The following is a 16,932-nucleotide window of genomic DNA, read 5'->3' on the forward strand; positions in this document are numbered from 1 at the left end:
ACCAATAGAACACATCTAGTGTCAAGTCCAGCGCACCAATAGAACACATCTAGTGTCAAGTCCAGCGCACCAATAGAACACATCTAGTGTCAAGTCCAGCGCACCAATAGAACACATCTAGTGTCAAGTCCAGCGCACCAATAGAACACATCTAGTGTCAAGTCCAGCGCACCAATAGAACACATCTAGTGTCAAGTCCAGCGCACCAATAGAACACATCTAGTGTCAAGTCCAGCGCACCAATAGAACACATCTAGTGTCAAGTCCAGCGCACCATTAGAACACATCTAGTGTCAAGTCCAGCGCACCATTGAAACACATCTAGTGTCAAGTCCAGCGCACCAATAGAACACATCTAGTGTCAAGTCCAGCGCACCAATAGAACACATCTAGTGTCAAGTCCAGCGCACCAATAGAACACATCTAGTGTCAAGTCCAGCGCACCAATAGAACACATCTAGTGTCAAGTCCAGCGCTCCAATAGAACACATCTAGTGTCAAGTCCAGCGCACCAATAGAACACATCTAGTGTCAAGTCCAGTGCACCATTGAAGGGCTGAAGAACAAACGTGCAGGTACCAAATAAACCAATTTGCAGATCTAATTAAGCATGTTCTGTACCACAATACATACATTAAGCCAATTCAGAGCCAAACAAATCCATGAGCAGCTCTTATTAAGCCCACCAAGAGCTAACTCGACCATATGTTGGGTTTCATAAAGCTCATTTAGAGCCAGGCAAAACTATGTGCAATTGTAATTTAACAACAATAAAAACCCATTCAAAGTCAGATAAACTCAAAGCCAAATAGATCACATATATACAACCATAAAACCAACTCTAAAATAGCCTACTCATTGCAAAATGACCGTCGTTTGGGAACCATAAAGCCATTTAAAGCTAGTGAAACTTATGTTCAACTTTTATAAAGCGTCCTCATTGCCAAATAGACCACATTGTGGTAATGCACCCGTCAATTATAACCACGCCCCCCCCCCAAGGTCCGGGGAATAGCGGGGACTTTGACTTTTGGTCCAGCCAACCCCGGATAAAATCCCCGCCCTGCGGGCACGAACAGATGGTAAAATCCCCGCTAAATGCCCCCGAACCCAAGTGACCTAGGTAAGGCCCATTTCCCGTTATATTTTGCGCGAAGACAAAACCACCGCATTCACTCGGCACTGCAGGTAAAAACACGACCCATTTCCGGTATACCTCCGGACCTGGGGGGGGGGGGCGTGGTTACAATTTACTGGTGCATAACCACTAAGCACAGGCAATTTAGAGCGAAAAAACACACATTTTTGCATAGTGTATATGCTATATCCAATGTTTTTTTTTTATAAATGATGTTGTGGTCCCATCGATAATGTAAGGGTTTTCATACAGTGTGGACAATGTTTACGTATTTTGATGTTTCCACAAGCGAAATTCAAACCATCCTTCATGACTGTAAACCGTATTGCCAATGTCTCCTCCTCATCAATGGATACAAATTGTAAATAATTATAAATCATTGGTTAAAAACTAGTAATTTAGTTCTTTTTCAACCCTGAAATGACCTTGACCTTGGGTGACCTTAATGGCGGTATGTTAGAAAGCTTGATATTTGCTCATTACTTACTTCAAATATTAAAGTCAATTCTAAAAACAAACACAGAAAGACAAGCCGTGATCTCAGAAAACGGCGGCCATCTTTGCTGTTTTCTTGGTTACTATGGTAATCTGCATAATGCCAATTGTCCACCCTCACCAAAGAGAAGCTTTCAGATATACCAATAAACGCTCTGGACAAATAATGCACAAGAATGCCTCTTGTGACTGTACTATAAATGGTTTAACGAATTCAACGAAGAATATACTTACACATTTCACAAACACATACAGGTGAATTTTGTTTTATTTTCAAAAAGTAAAATAATGGAACAACCACTATGACACAGTTCGACAACGGTGATCATGATAACGATGACGACAGCGATGAATATGATTGATCATAATGATAAGTTCAACGATGATGAAAATGTACAGCATAAATTATAGAATATACATTCAGTATTATGCAAAACTTGTTATATACATGTAACTATCTGACATTAAGGATTATTGGGCCTCATGTGTTGCCGTGTTTAATTCTAATATAGTTTTGATTGCGTTGCTTTCCTTCATTTTTATCTGTTTAGCTGCTTTATACATATCGCTTTTTTTGCAAACTAATAGTATAATATACATATTTTGTTCACTGACTCAGGTATACGATGTTTTGCTTACTTGCAGGAAAAACATAGTATTGGGGACATGCATAATTATGTAAATGCATATTATAAACGAATACGACTAAAACAGGCATGGGTCTTCTAGCTTTCTGCTTCGTATTTCTATCTTTTTATCAACGAATTCAGTATACTTATCTATACAATTTGTAAACCCTTTCTCGTATGGCGGTTCTACATGGAACTGCATCATTTTACGAAACAACACCTTGTTATATTGCGCGTTTTCCCGGAAGTGAGATTGATAGTCTGGTTCTCGAACTGTATGATGTGCGGCTGTTACGGTTCTTGATGCGTCTATAACATGATCTTCTCTGTATCTGGAATTAAGCACGAGCCAATTATCGTATGCTATCAAACCCACAACAAATTCCGGCATATCACTCCAAGAATATTCCGCCGCGTAAATAAAATAGTCCTCAGCAGAAGTCATATACAATTGGCCTCGAGTTGAGACAGCGTTTAGGAGCGTGGTTTGGGTGGAAAACTCCTCTTCTGTTAAATTCACTATGTTTGTTCTCATGCCAGTCACCAGTGTTGTGTTATCACTGTAAAAACTGTCGTAATACACGTGCACTAATGTTTCAACAAGGTTAGATGTAAAAAGAATATCCGAATTAGCATATCCGTAAAATGTAGACTTGTACGTGTCCTTGATCACTTTGAACATGTCTTTTAACACGGGAAGACCGTTAATAGAAGATTTTGGTATTCGATGAGTTTTCCAACCGAGTCTTTGTGCAACAGTAGCATCGTATCCATCGTCTATAAATAGAACAGGATTAACTTCAGGTTTAAGTCTTGCCCAGTTCCTAAGTGTGAAGTTATGCGTTCTTGCGTTGACGTCACCTTTTCCGCTCCATGTCGTAAAAAGTGTCAATAGACTGGGTGTCTCAAATGTTATTTCGCCTTGGCTGGCTGCTTCTTTTTTACTCGTTTTTACCGTTTTGTCAACATATTTTAACTTCTGACGCACCTCATTTTCACCGCCATTTACTTGGAAACGTAATGTTAAATTTAATTCGATATTGTTTTCGTCATGAACCAGGCCAGCTTTGGCGCGGAGAATTTTCAAGTTTGCCTGGTCCATATGATGTTTATTCCTAACGGCATGGTCATATTGATCGAGTTGGCCATATCTGGTCTCTGTCCGAACGAGGTAAAGTAGGTCACGAGTGAAGATGACGACACCGGCAAACACAACCACAGTCACATAAAAGACCAACTTCGGAGGCGACATCTAAGCAAGTCAACTGAAATAAGAAAAGGATATTAAATTATTGTTATTATTTAAAGGTCTTTAAAAGAGAGGTTGCATTTGTAACGCTTTTTGAATATGAAGGTGTGAACATCAGGATGCGAATCACGTGAATTCAACGGGGTTCTCACATGAGTCACCACGGGTCAAAACCGATGTAAACAAATAAGTAAGTGATGTTAATTTCTAAATATTTTCCACGGAAAAGATTTGAAAATATTTCTTAGCCTAAAGAGGACTATGCTATTTTCTACTTCAACAAGTGTGAAATATTTTAGATTTGCTTGGAATCCTTGGCTGAAATTTCAACTTGATGGACTTTTTTAGAACGATGCAACAATGTGTGTGCCGTGTAATTTGGCAAAGGATTGTATCGTTAAGATACAAGCAAACGTAAAATATTTCATGTTGAAGTCAAGTTGTTCCGCACCCTGAACATGTTCTTTGTGCAAGGTTCTGTTAAAAATATACTTTATACGCAAACATGTATAAACCATGCTGACATATTTGATGCTGAATGGAATAGAACTCAAAGTATGCCTTTATATATATATTACGTTTGTTTAATTGTAATACATCTCACTGTGTTTGTTTTAGTAGAAAGCAAACGAGTGTATCAAGATATCAGCTGTGTGAAGTTTGCAAAACATACGACATCGGACATTCAAAAGTAAATGTCTTGGATGCACAGCATTAGACATTCAAAAGCGAAAGTCGTGCTGGCACGACATTGGCATCGTAAAAGTCGTGCTTGCACGACACTGGACATTGGGCATTCAAAAATGAATGTCGTGCGGGTTCTCCGAAAAGTGGATAAGTGTTATTATACGATTACATAAAGGGGAAATACTGACGATGTTGGAAATAATAGCCACATAATCTTAAAAAAAGTCTTTTGAGAAACCGAGGGGAATATATAGGTATAGATTAACAATTACGCTAAAATATAAATGTGTTGATCAAAATACCATGCCTTACTTAAATCTCTCTGCCAATATTGGGTTTCCTTTAATCAACTATCCACTAACAATACCCTTGCGAAATGAAAGCAATGTTAATTTGTCCTAGAACATATAGAGGGTAATTGTTAAGACATCTAAAGATATACTTCATTTTGGTGTTTACGAGTGAAAATATATGTTATTTTACACTGAAACAAACATTTTTTTTTCTTTTTATTAAATGCCCCAAAACGGAGTTCAAAGTCAATTAAATACCCTTTTTAAGGAAAACGCGCCAATTTCTATGCGCACGTAACGTCATTTCCGAAATGACGTTGTTGAAATGGTGTGGTAGCCCTAAGCGCGCTGACGTTTGATTTGGAATTGAGAGCGGGCTATAAATTTGTCACTGATAAATCTCTATAATCCACCGGACAGAATATAATATTTAAACAAGCTGATTTTTTTATAGAAAAACATTACTTATTTTAAGGTATTGACAGGCACTTATCGGTTACAGTTCCGGGCCTCTCAAAATTATTTTTTTGATTCGAATTGTATTGCCTGTGAACATAATTGTAACAAGAGATACCTGTCAAACATTATCCCTGGGCGCCATGTTGTCAGGAATATTTGGACAATTGAATGAAATAGGCATGGACTGAAATGACAGCTGATTTGTCATTGCATTGACGCATTTGAGGCTGTCTTATAATTATAACCATTCAAAGTGTGATGAAAATAGGTACAGTTTTTTTTATCATGTTCAGATGATAACTGACATTTGCAGATAGACATGTATCCTCTCAGCAGCAGGAAATTTGTAAATATGAGGGGTTATCTACCCGACATAATTGTCAAGTTTGAGGGCAATGGGTGCAGGCACTGTCGAGTTATCACACAGAAGAGCTTGTTGCCTTCAATGTCACTCCGACCTTGACCTTTGACCCGATGACCCTTAGATCAGTGGGGGTCATCTACTGGACAGGCTTAACCTCCAAGTCAAGTTTAATGGCCATGGGTGCAAGCATTGAGTTATCACAACCTTTTTGGCATTCAAGGTAAATGTGACATTTGACCCGATGACACCTAAAATCAAAAAGGGCCATTAAGTGGTCAGGCCCTACCTTCATGTCAAGTTTTATGACCATAGATCCAGGAATTGTCGAGTTTGCATTCAAGGTCACTATGACCATAACCTTTGACCCGATGATCCCTAAAATCATTAGGGGTCATCTACTGGTCAGGCCAAACCTAAAAGTCAAGTCTGAGGGCCATGGATGAAGGCACTATCAAGTTATTGAGCATTTAAGGTCACTGGCATTGGAAGTTGACACCTTATATCAATAGGGGTCATCTACTGGTCATGGCCAGCCTCCATGCTAAATTTGATGTCCAGGCATTGTTGAGTTATCTCTCGGACAAGCTTTGACAACCTTTTCCTGTTAAAGGTCACTGTGATCTTGACTTTTGATCCGATGACCCATGAAATAAATAGGGGTCATCTACTGGTCAGGCCAAAAGAAATATAGCAAGTTCTAGAAAATTGTCTCTTTTCTGATATAAGATGTAAATAAGTATATACAACTTTTTTATAGACATAGCCCAATACGCAAAATAGTATGTGTATTGTGTGTCAGTTGAGACGTATGCGTCTTAATTTGTGTGTGTATTGTGTGTCAGTTGAGATGTATGCGTCTTAATTTGTGTGTGTATTGTGTGTCAGTTGAGATGTATGCGTCTAAATTTGTGTGTGTATTGTGTGTCAGTTGAGATGTATGCGTCTTAATTTGTGTGTATGTATTGTGTGTCAGTTGAGATGAATGCGTCTTAATTAGTGTGTGTATTAGAGTATGTTTATTGTGTGTCAGTTGACATATATTCCTCTTAATTAGAGTATGTGTATTGTGTGTCAGTTGACATGTATTCCTCTTAATTAGAGTATGTTTATTGTGTGTCAGTTGACAGTATTCCTCTTAATTAGAGTATGTGTATTGTGTGTCAGTTGACATATATTCCTCTTAATTAGAGTATGTGTATTGTGTGTCAGTTGACATATATTCCTCTTAATTAGAGTATGTGTATTGTGTGTCAGTTGACATATATTCCTCTTAATTAGAGTATGTGTATTGTGTGTCAGTTGACATATATTCCTCTTAATTAGAGTATGTTTATTGTGTGTCAGTTGACAGTATTCCTCTTAATTAGAGTATGTGTATTGTGTGTCAGTTGATATGTATGTGTTATAACACGTGTATGTGTTGTGTGTGTCAGTTGAAATGAATGTGACTTAATAAGTTTATGTGTATTGTGTTAGTTTTTGACAATAAAGCTACTTGATTTGACTTGAAAATTTCTTGATTTACATACACGTATGAAATATAATATTATATGTGTAATCACGTTGTTAACTGTAACAGATGTTGAACAATCGGCCTATTGTCAGGTTTAAACAACGAAATAGTGTATTACTTGTGGTGCATATTTTTGCAATAAAGGCTATTGTCTTCTGGATAATTTGTAAATAAATGTCACCTTAATCAGTGTTTGGCATGTTGAATCGCATATAAACTAATCTAATGCATCTCAACAGATCACTAATTTAAAAACCAAGTAATTCTTAGCTTCACCAAACCATGACCGCGTTTCGCATAGAAACTACTTCGCTGTCTCAACAGATCACTAATTTAAAACTAACGTAATCCTTAGCTTCACCAAACCATGACCGCGTTTCGCATAGAAACTACTTCGATTTCTCAACAGATCACTAATTTAAAACCAACGAAATCCTAAGCTTCACCAAACCATGACCGCGTTTGAGCGAGAGAATCCTATACATGAATATTAAGGATTAGAGTCACAATTGTGGTGAGATGTTTATTCAAATATTTTAAGTACCTAGATATTTTACAAGTGCCATTTGTTTATGTGTAAGTGCCCGGTGAAGGGTAAATTAACAATGTTTAGTATTGCTTAACTAGTATAATTACCCTTTTGGTATGTATACATGTTCGAAGCTTGACAAGAATCGCAATATATGGACGTACAGACAAACTCAAACTCTCAGGAAAACAAACGGGAAGTAACACGTAGCTTAATGGAATGCATTGGTTTGAAACAGCTTTAATACTACATTCAGCAATATCCATGTTTTTTACACAAATATAAAGCAGACGTCCTTCATTTATCAAGTTGAAACTCTTTATCGATTTTTTATTCAATGGCGTAAAGCCCCACGCATCAATCACGGTCGGTGAATATTTGAAACTGTTTATTAGTTTGATATACCCCATTTACACTACTAGCATCTGCCCCTTGTGGAAAATATATGACGGAAGTAAATATGCTATTGAGGCCACAACAAATTGATCATTTGTTCTATGGATTTTGCCAAAAAAAAGTAGGAGCGAGCGAGCGAAAAAAAAATAAAAATACTTTTTTTTTAAATTTAAGGCAAATCAGAGGCGAGCGAAGAGCGAAAAATAAAAAAATAAATAAAAAGGTTTATTTCTTACCAAATTTATCATACAATTATGTCAAGAAAAGCTTTTCAATTACAAACAACGGTTCTCAGTTATAAATGAAAAGGTTTTGATTGTATTACATGAAAATCTGTCTCAATATTTAACAAATGGCAATGAGATCCAGTGCTTTACTATTAACTTTAATTTAAACGTGGATATATTGTAAAGACAACATACCTCATAGTAACGTGCAATTATTCGAGGACCAAAAAGAAAACTATTGTATTCATTCTGTAACTTACTATCACAAAAAAACATTTTAGACTAGTAAGAGTAATTCATCATTTGAGCATTTCCAAATATTGGGTCAGGTCTAAATTTGAACCTCTTGAAGCACATGATAAAATTGTAGTGACATTGACATTGCAGAAGATTGAAAAAGTAAATAACACAGAGAACATTTCTAAAAAAACAAACACTGTGGATTGAATTGCGGGACAACATACTTGAAGCAGGATCAGACAATTCTGCAAATGTGGCACCGGTTATTATTTTAAAGCAGGTGGTGTTTCCCTTTCAAGACCTCGCCTTGACCAAGAAAAGAATAACATGATGGCCCCATAGCTTCAATGACCGTAAGAAACAGGCCACTTTACTACAACTCGGTCAAAGAAAAATTTGGATAATCACAAAGAATTGAGAAAATTAAAACAGTCATTTTACTTATAAAAGGTTTTATTTTCTGATTTAACTGATGTTATTTTCAAACTGTATGTGTTATGCACTAGTCAATTGTAACCACCAGCCCCCCCCCCCCCTCTAGGTCTAGGTCTGGGGAATAGCGGGGACTTTCGGTCCAGCCTACCCCGCCGGGCATATCCACCGCATTCACCCGCCACTGCGGGGCCACCTGGAAGGTTAAAACACGGTTCATTTACCCGGCTATCCTCGGACCTGAGGGGAGAGCATGGGGGGGGGGGCGTGGTTACAAATGACTGGTGCATAAATACAGAATGTTTCTAAAAGATTTACAAGTCCTACTATTTTTATCTGTTTTAAACAATTATGATTACTTCAAGACATTTAAGAATTTAAAAAAAATTACTCACGAAAACATGTTCAATGGTTGTACCGTAAGTCGTGTGTTCGTGTATTTTAATAAAAGTTTTGCACTCAAAATACGATTTAGTTATTATTTAACACTAAATTTTGAGTACAAAACAATAAATTACTTAAAACACACATAAATAATTATTGCCTTCGACGCTGTGAAACTCTTGTTGTTTACTGAAGACTATAATCCATTGACTATGACACTGATTTTCACTTAAAACGTTTATTTTACATTACAAATACTGAAAGTAACCTGAAACTTATAATTATTACCGGAAATGAATAACAACGGTGCGTCCTGCAAAATATTCCCGACAAAAAAGACTGTCAACAAATATCGGCTATTTTGCGGTTACCCGGACCTTATTTTGTCCTGACACGAGGAAAGTTTCCTCGCGAAGAATGTAAAGCATGGAATTACATTCAAAAAGGCGAGGTCGACGTTGCAGGTTTAAATTCTAAGTAAAAGAATTTCAGAAAATAGAGGAAATTTAGAAGTCAACAAAAAATATAAATATGCGCGGCCAAATAGTATGTGCGGGCGCAAAAAAAAAGTTTTTTTATTTTTTTTTCGTTTTTCGAATTTTAGGTGAGGCAAATCCGACGAACAAATGATCAATTTGTTGTGGCCTGAGGTAGTTTTTGTATACATTTATATGGCTATTGGAAAAATATATTTTTATAAAAACCTATTTTCGTTGGAAAAATAAATAACTTATATTAATATTAATAAAGCCGTTATAACTGACTTTGGGTAGAATAATCATGCATTGATAAGTGAATTTTCATTCTATTACTTTGTTACTTTGTCAGAAAGATACTGATATCTATCCTTTAGAAATACCAACAGTGGGAAACTGGTAATGCGTTTATGTGATATAAAACACACACACACACACACACGCACGCACGCACGCACGCACACACACACACATATAATATATATATATATATATATATATATATATATATATATATATATATATATATATATATATATATATATATATGTATATATTCCCCATCTGAAGACTTGGTACAAACTTGTCCTAGGGAAAAATATACCCAAGTGTTTTTTTTCTCGCGTATATGCATATATTTGCCCTTGAAGCAAATTTACCCCCGAGGGTAAATTTTGTTATATAAACGGATTGATGTATTTGTAATAACGTTATATTGATTTTGTAAATGATAATGTCTTTATGAAGCAGGAGATTGCTCATATAAGTACACACAGATGTCACATATTGTTCGTGCGCGCTACGTCAAATGAACGGTCGTTATAGTATTGACGGGTTAAACTCCACATAATAAATTAAAACATTGTTACATATAAAATCATACCTTTGAGCTTTTGTATCACTTTAATTGCACATTTCCAAAGGTGAAAACAATCCGCTGAGAGATAAGTGACCACGAATATATAACTCGCATTTGCACCGTCTATTTAAAGATTATTACATTTTGTGAATGATATGACTATGATCATGACACTTGATAAGCGATATTTTTCCCAACAGTTTATAAAATAGCTCCTATCACCCGGTTAGAACACTGTCTTCCTTGAAACTAATCCACATCTTATTATTCGGCCTCCACACCACGTGTTATGTACGGTGAGCATGAAAGGAGATAATCGATCAAGCATGATGCAGCTTTAAAGGCTCAGGCGCTATGACCCGGAAGAAACATAAATGATGCACGTTGCCACAGCAAATAAATTGATCCTATAATTTTAAAATTACAAATGAATCGTGACGGTCTAGAAGTGTTTATAAACAAACATGTTGATTATCTTGCCTTACAAAACTTATATACTATAAATCCACTTGAAATTCTCGAACACTCTCCTATGATCAACTGAAACGGATATTGAACATAATGAGATCGCCATCCTGAATAATAAATGAGATGACAAATGTTGATAAAAACGCCCTAAGTTCAGAAATTAAAAGTTGTTGCGATTTGGTTCTCCGCTTGCAGTGAATGCACTGAAACACAAAAGGAATCCAAAACAACAAAAGTTTGCTAAAATTAGCCAACGTTATCGACTGTTAGCATGAACTTATATGTATATATTGCCTCTTTGATTTACATATGAAACTATAAGATGTCCGTGAAGTTGGCAGTCTGCTAGCGTAAATTGGAAGTCTGGCAGCCTGGCAGCCTAAGGTATTTACATCATAACTATATGTGTAAGACGACGATGTTACAAGTATGAAAAAGATTGCCTCTTTAGATTTACTTAAGATATCCGTGAAATTGGCAGTCTGGCAGTCTGGCAGCGTAAATTAGTAGTCTGGCAGCCTAAGGTATTTACAACAGTACTATGTGATAGACGACAATGTTACAAGTATGAAAAAGGGTATTAGAAACAGTGACAAGTTTAAACAAATATCATGAAATAAATGTGTTACAATCGCAGAAGTTTCAGTAAATATTTTCGTAAATCGAGCATGTTTTTGAAATTTGTTGATGCACAAAGTGTACCATTTTAACAACATTCATGATCAGGTTTTAATTCTAGATTGTTTCTTAAAATGTATCACCGTTAGTTAAACCACAAAACGGGAGTTGTTTGTAAAAGGATACTTAATATCACTAAATGTCCGCTAAAAATTGACCATGTAAAAATTGTTATCATATACTAAATCAAAAAAGCTTCGGTTGTCATGAAACTCGTTTTTTATGACTCGAGTTATAGTTTAAGTCCTATGACTATATGTATTAAATCTTCAACGAGAACATATCATGTCCAAAACGTCATTGTATTCTATGACTTAAATTTGGCGATCTACAGTCTACACGAAATCAATCATTGCAATTCGATGAAGTGAATTCACTTTTTAATGAATGCTATTTTGAAAAAAAGCATCTGATTTCAAAACACTTTTAATGGAAGTTTAATTGTAAACTACTTACATAATTGTACACCAAATGAAATCATAAAAAAATCAATCAACCAACATAAATAGAAAATATACATACGTTTATCCTTTTTAACGATTCACATACACGTCTTTCTTAAATTAGTCACATCCGTATAATAAATATTTGTTGAACAGACACTGCAGCTTTTATGGATGCGTGTTAAAGCAACAAATGCACTTGATTCAAAGTCCTCAGGCTAGAAAAATATCTCAAAATTAACCGAGCTTTCTTGTTGGTATATATTACATATTGATTTTGGCTATTAAACATAATGTTTTCATGAATGAAGTTAAACTACATGGTAAACTTTATGTATCAGAAATTTTCAAAAACTTGTATAAAAGGATTAGATCAATCTAAAGTAAACGAAAGACCGATAATTAACCCTTTTCTGCCTGCCGGGACGAGCTGTCTCTACACCCAAATACAAAAAAGCGCTTACAATACCAAGATTCGCTACAGTTTTGAGGGCTTTAGACTTTGGTGAGGAAAAAAGTTTAATCATTGTCATTTTATCTTACATGGTTAAATATAAGAAATTTAATTGAAACAAGCATTGTAAAAAGTACGTTTCTACCTCAAGAGGTGTCATTTTCGATTTGGCAAGTACTTCATATTTTCAGTTTATGAAAATATAGTATATTTATAAGGAAGTTAAAGGGAAGATAGTACAACCATAAGAGGTAGAAGAGAAGTCAGTACATTCATATCAGGTAGAAGGAATGGTAGTACAACCATAAGAGGTAGAAGAGAAGTCAGTACATTCATATCAAGTAGAAGGGAAGATAGTACAACCATAAGAGGTAGGTGAGAAGTCAGTACATTCATAACAGGTAGAAGGGAAGATAGTACAACCATAAGAGGTAGAAGAGAAGTCAGTACATTCATATCAGGTAGAAGGGAAGATAGTACAACCATAAGAGGTAGAAGAGAAGTCAGTACATTCATATCAAGTAGGAAGGAAGATAGTACAACCATAAGAGGTAGAAGAGAAGTCAGTACATTCATATCAGGTAGAAGGGAAGATAGTACAACCATAAGAGGTAGAAGAGAAGTCAGTACATTCATATCAGGTAGAAGGGAAGATAGTACAACCATAAGAGGTAGAAGAGAAGTCAGTACATTCATATCAAGTAGGAAGGAAGATAGTACAACCATAAGAGGTAGGTGAGAAGTCAGTACATTCATATCAGGTAGGAAGGAAGATAGTACAACCATAAGAGGTAGAAGAGAAGTCAGTACGTTCATATCAAGTAGGAAGGAAGATAGTACAACCATAAGAGGTAGAAGAGAACTCAGTACATTCATATCAGGTAGAAGGGAAGATAGTACAACCATAAGAGGTAGAAGAGAAGTCAGTACATTCATATCAAGTAGAAGGGAGGATAGTACAACCATAAGAGGTAGAAGAGAAGTCAGTACATTCATATCAGGTAGAAGGGAAGATAGTACAACCATTAGAGGTAGAAGAGAAGTCAGTTCATTCATATCAGGTAGAAGGGAAGATAGTACAACCATAAGAGGTAGAAGAGAAGTCAGTACATTCATATCAGGTAGAAGGGAAGATAGTACAACCATAAGAGGTAGAAGAGAAGTCAGTACATTCATATCAAGTAGAAGGGAAGATAGTACAACCATAAGAGGTAGAAGAGAAGTCAGTACATTCATATCAAGTAGAAGGGAAGATAGTACAACCATAAGAGGTAGAAGAGAAGTCAGTACATTCATATCAAGTAGGAAGGAAGATAGTACAACCATAAGAGGTAGAAGAGAAGTCAGTACATTCATATCATGTAGGAAGGAAGATAGTACAACACTAAGAGGTAGAAGAGAAGTCAGTACATTCATATCAGGTAGAAGGGAAGATAGTACAACCATAAGAGGTAGAAGAGAAGTCAGTACATTCATATCAGGTAGAAGGGAAGATAGTACAACCATAAGAGGTAGAAGAGAAGTCAGTACATTCATATCATGTAGGAAGGAAGATAGTACAACACTAAGAGGTAGAAGAGAAGTCAGTACATTCATATCAGGTAGAAGGGAATATAGTACAACACTAAGAGGTAGAAGAGAAGTCAGTACATTCATATCAGGTAGAAGGAAAGATAGTACAACCATAAGAGGTAGAAGAAAAGTCAGTACATTCATATCAGGTAGGAAGGAAGATAGTACAACAATAAGAGGTAGAAGAGAAGTCAGTACATTTATATCAAGTAGAAGGGAGCATAGTACAACCATAAGAGGTAGAAGAGAAGTCAGTACATTCATATCAGGTAGAAGGGAAGATAGTACAACCATAAGAGGTAGAAGAGAAGTCAGTACATTCATATCAGGTAGAAGGGAAGATAGTACAACCATAAGAGGTAGAAGAGAAGTCAGTTCATTCATATCAGAAGGGAAGATAGTACAACCATAAGAGGTAGAAGAGAAGTCAGTTCATTCATATCAGGTAGAAGGGAAGATAGTACAACCATAAGAGGTAGAAGAGAAGTCAGTACATTCATATCAAGTAGAAGGGAAGATAGTACAACCATAAGAGGTAGAAGAGAAGTCAGTACATTCATATCAAGTAGAAGGGAAGATAATACAACCATAAGAGGTAGAAGAGAAGTCAGTACATTCATATCAAGTAGAAGGGAAGATAGTACAACCATAAGAGGTAGAAGAGAAGTCAGTACATTCATATCAGGTAGAAGGGAAGATAGTACAACACTAAGAGGTAGAAGAGAAGTCAGTACATTCATATCATGTAGGAAGGAAGATAGTACAACACTAAGAGGTAGAAGAGAAGTCAGTACATTCATATCAGGTAGAAGGGAAGATAGTACAACCATAAGAGGTAGAAGAGAAGTCAGTACATTCATATCAGGTAGGAAGGAAGATAGTACAACAATAAGAGGTAGAAGAGAAGTCAGTACATTCATATCAAGTAGAAGGGAGGATAGTACAACCATAAGAGGTAGAAGAGAAGTCAGTACATTCATATCAGGTAGAAGGGAAGATAGTACAACCATAAGAGGTAGAAGAGAAGTCAGTACATTCATAACAGGTAGAAGGGAAGATAGTACAACCATAAGAGGTAGAAGAGAAGTCAGTGCATTCATATCAAGTAGAACGGAAGATAATACAACCATAAGAGGTAGAAGAGAAGTCAGTACATTCATATCAAGTAGAAGGGAAGATAGTACAACCATAAGAGGTAGAAGAGAAGTCAGTACATTCATATCAGGTAGAAGGGAAGATAGTACAACCATAAGAGGTAGAAGAGAAGTCAGTACATTCATATCAGGTAGAAGGGAAGATAGTACAACCATAAGAGGTAGAAGAGAAGTCAGTACATTCATATCAGGTAGAAGGGAAGATAGTACAACCATAAGAGGTAGAAGAGAAGTCAGTACATTCATATCAAGTAGAAGGGAGGATAGTACAACCATAAGAGGTAGGAGAAAAGTCAGTATATTCATATCAGGTAGAAGGGAAGAAAAAAATTACACCAATTCCGACTACAAATGTTTAAGTAACACTCTTCAAAATCAATACATATACATGTATAACAAACATTAAGTTTAAGTATTTAACCTTCAACTACTTACTAAATAATGCATTTATGGAAAATTTTAATTACTGATAACAAGCTAATAACCGTGTATTTCACAGCTGAAAACGCAAAAATATTAAATGAATGGTGAATGCTTAAAGATTTACTGCGATCTACTATCTTCTCATAAGGTAGCAATACCGTGTTTTCTGCACATTTCTTTCAAATTAAACTCGGTATCCTACACAAGCACAAATGGTTTGGACATTTGTTCATCCTTTTTGGTATATTAAAACAATTGTATTTAATGTGTTAAATCTGATTTGGGAGTAATAGTGCATCTTTAACATTTTCAACTCAAACCCCTATGCCAATAGTTTTTGTCATATACTTTCTGTTCCGAAGTAGGGGAGTATGTCAAAAGGTTACACCTCCTTTAACGTTAATTGCTGGATCCGCCCCTGACATTCTCATACTTGATTGGTCAGATAGAGAGTAGTTTCTGGTCAAACTGCGGTGGTCTCATCGGGTTAACACTTATATTAAAAGAAGAACATGTATTAAAACTTTATATTGGAGAATCGAGACGGTGAATTTTAAAGGTAATTATGTCGTTTTACTGTTTCTTTAAGTGTTTATCACTAAATACAGTCTACTTGTAGTATATTTACTAAAGGTTGGCACCTACAAAGTCTTCAGAACGCGTAGTTTCAGCCTCATGGGTGATCATATCGTGAATGAGTTCTATTCAACCCACGTTCAGACTGAAGCTATGCGAGAATAATTATAATCTTTTGAAGAAACGTACATTTAGCTCAGTAAATTATTACTCTTTTGCTCAATACACCTACTAAAGATAGGTATAAAATGTTAATTGACTTTAACTCTGCACTCTCACATGCTTACCGTTTTGACAACTTTTATGTCTTGAAATTACCAAAGTTTTGAGTAAATATATCCAAACCAGTAATATAAAATTGTTAACAAAAGATCTGATCGCAGATTTTCATATAAATGTTTGAAAACAAAATATTTATTGCTAAAAGCGTTACTTACGCAAATCATGAGCTTGCAATCTTTTTGGAAGTGTGGTCTAGTCGGGGTTTCCACTTTTATAAAAGAAGAACATGTATCACAAACCTATATTGGAGAATCGAGACGGTGAATACAGTTTTTGGACGCTTGATTATTACACAGGAAAACAAAACATCACAGTCACATGATCATGTATACATCTACGATTTGGCTTATGTGCTACATAGAGTGACCCATTTCTGAGATGACATTTTGCTATCATATTAATGATGGAACGAAAGTCACAAGCGGACAATCCTTGACCAACATTCCTAAGCGGGTTAATTTGCACCGAGCCCTTACTGTCTTCCACTCTCACAACTCTTGAACTATGACATA

The 16,932-nt window shown here is 35.9% G+C and overlaps 1 protein-coding gene across 2 annotated transcripts; it reads right to left on the minus strand.

Annotated features, from left to right (window-relative positions):
* Nucleotides 1–1,883: 1,883 nt before the first annotated feature.
* Nucleotides 1,884–12,146, minus strand: LOC128243520 (uncharacterized). Of its 2 annotated transcripts, none has more exons than XM_052961338.1 (2): nucleotides 12,039–12,146; nucleotides 1,884–3,527 (listed from the first exon to the last, which is right to left on the minus strand). In XM_052961338.1, exon 2 carries the CDS (start codon nucleotides 3,512–3,514, stop codon nucleotides 2,339–2,341), a length of 1,176 nt encoding a protein of 391 aa, XP_052817298.1. In that variant the 5' UTR covers nucleotides 3,515–3,527; nucleotides 12,039–12,146; the 3' UTR covers nucleotides 1,884–2,338. The 2 variants fall into 2 exon arrangements, with proteins under 2 accessions (XP_052817298.1, XP_052817297.1); XM_052961337.1 differs by lacking the exon at nucleotides 12,039–12,146 and adding an exon at nucleotides 10,395–10,843.
* Between the last annotated feature and the right edge of the window lie 4,786 nt (nucleotides 12,147–16,932).

Source organism: Mya arenaria, chromosome 8 (genome assembly GCF_026914265.1).
Source record: "Mya arenaria isolate MELC-2E11 chromosome 8, ASM2691426v1".
Classification (NCBI taxonomy): domain Eukaryota; kingdom Metazoa; phylum Mollusca; class Bivalvia; order Myida; family Myidae; genus Mya; species Mya arenaria.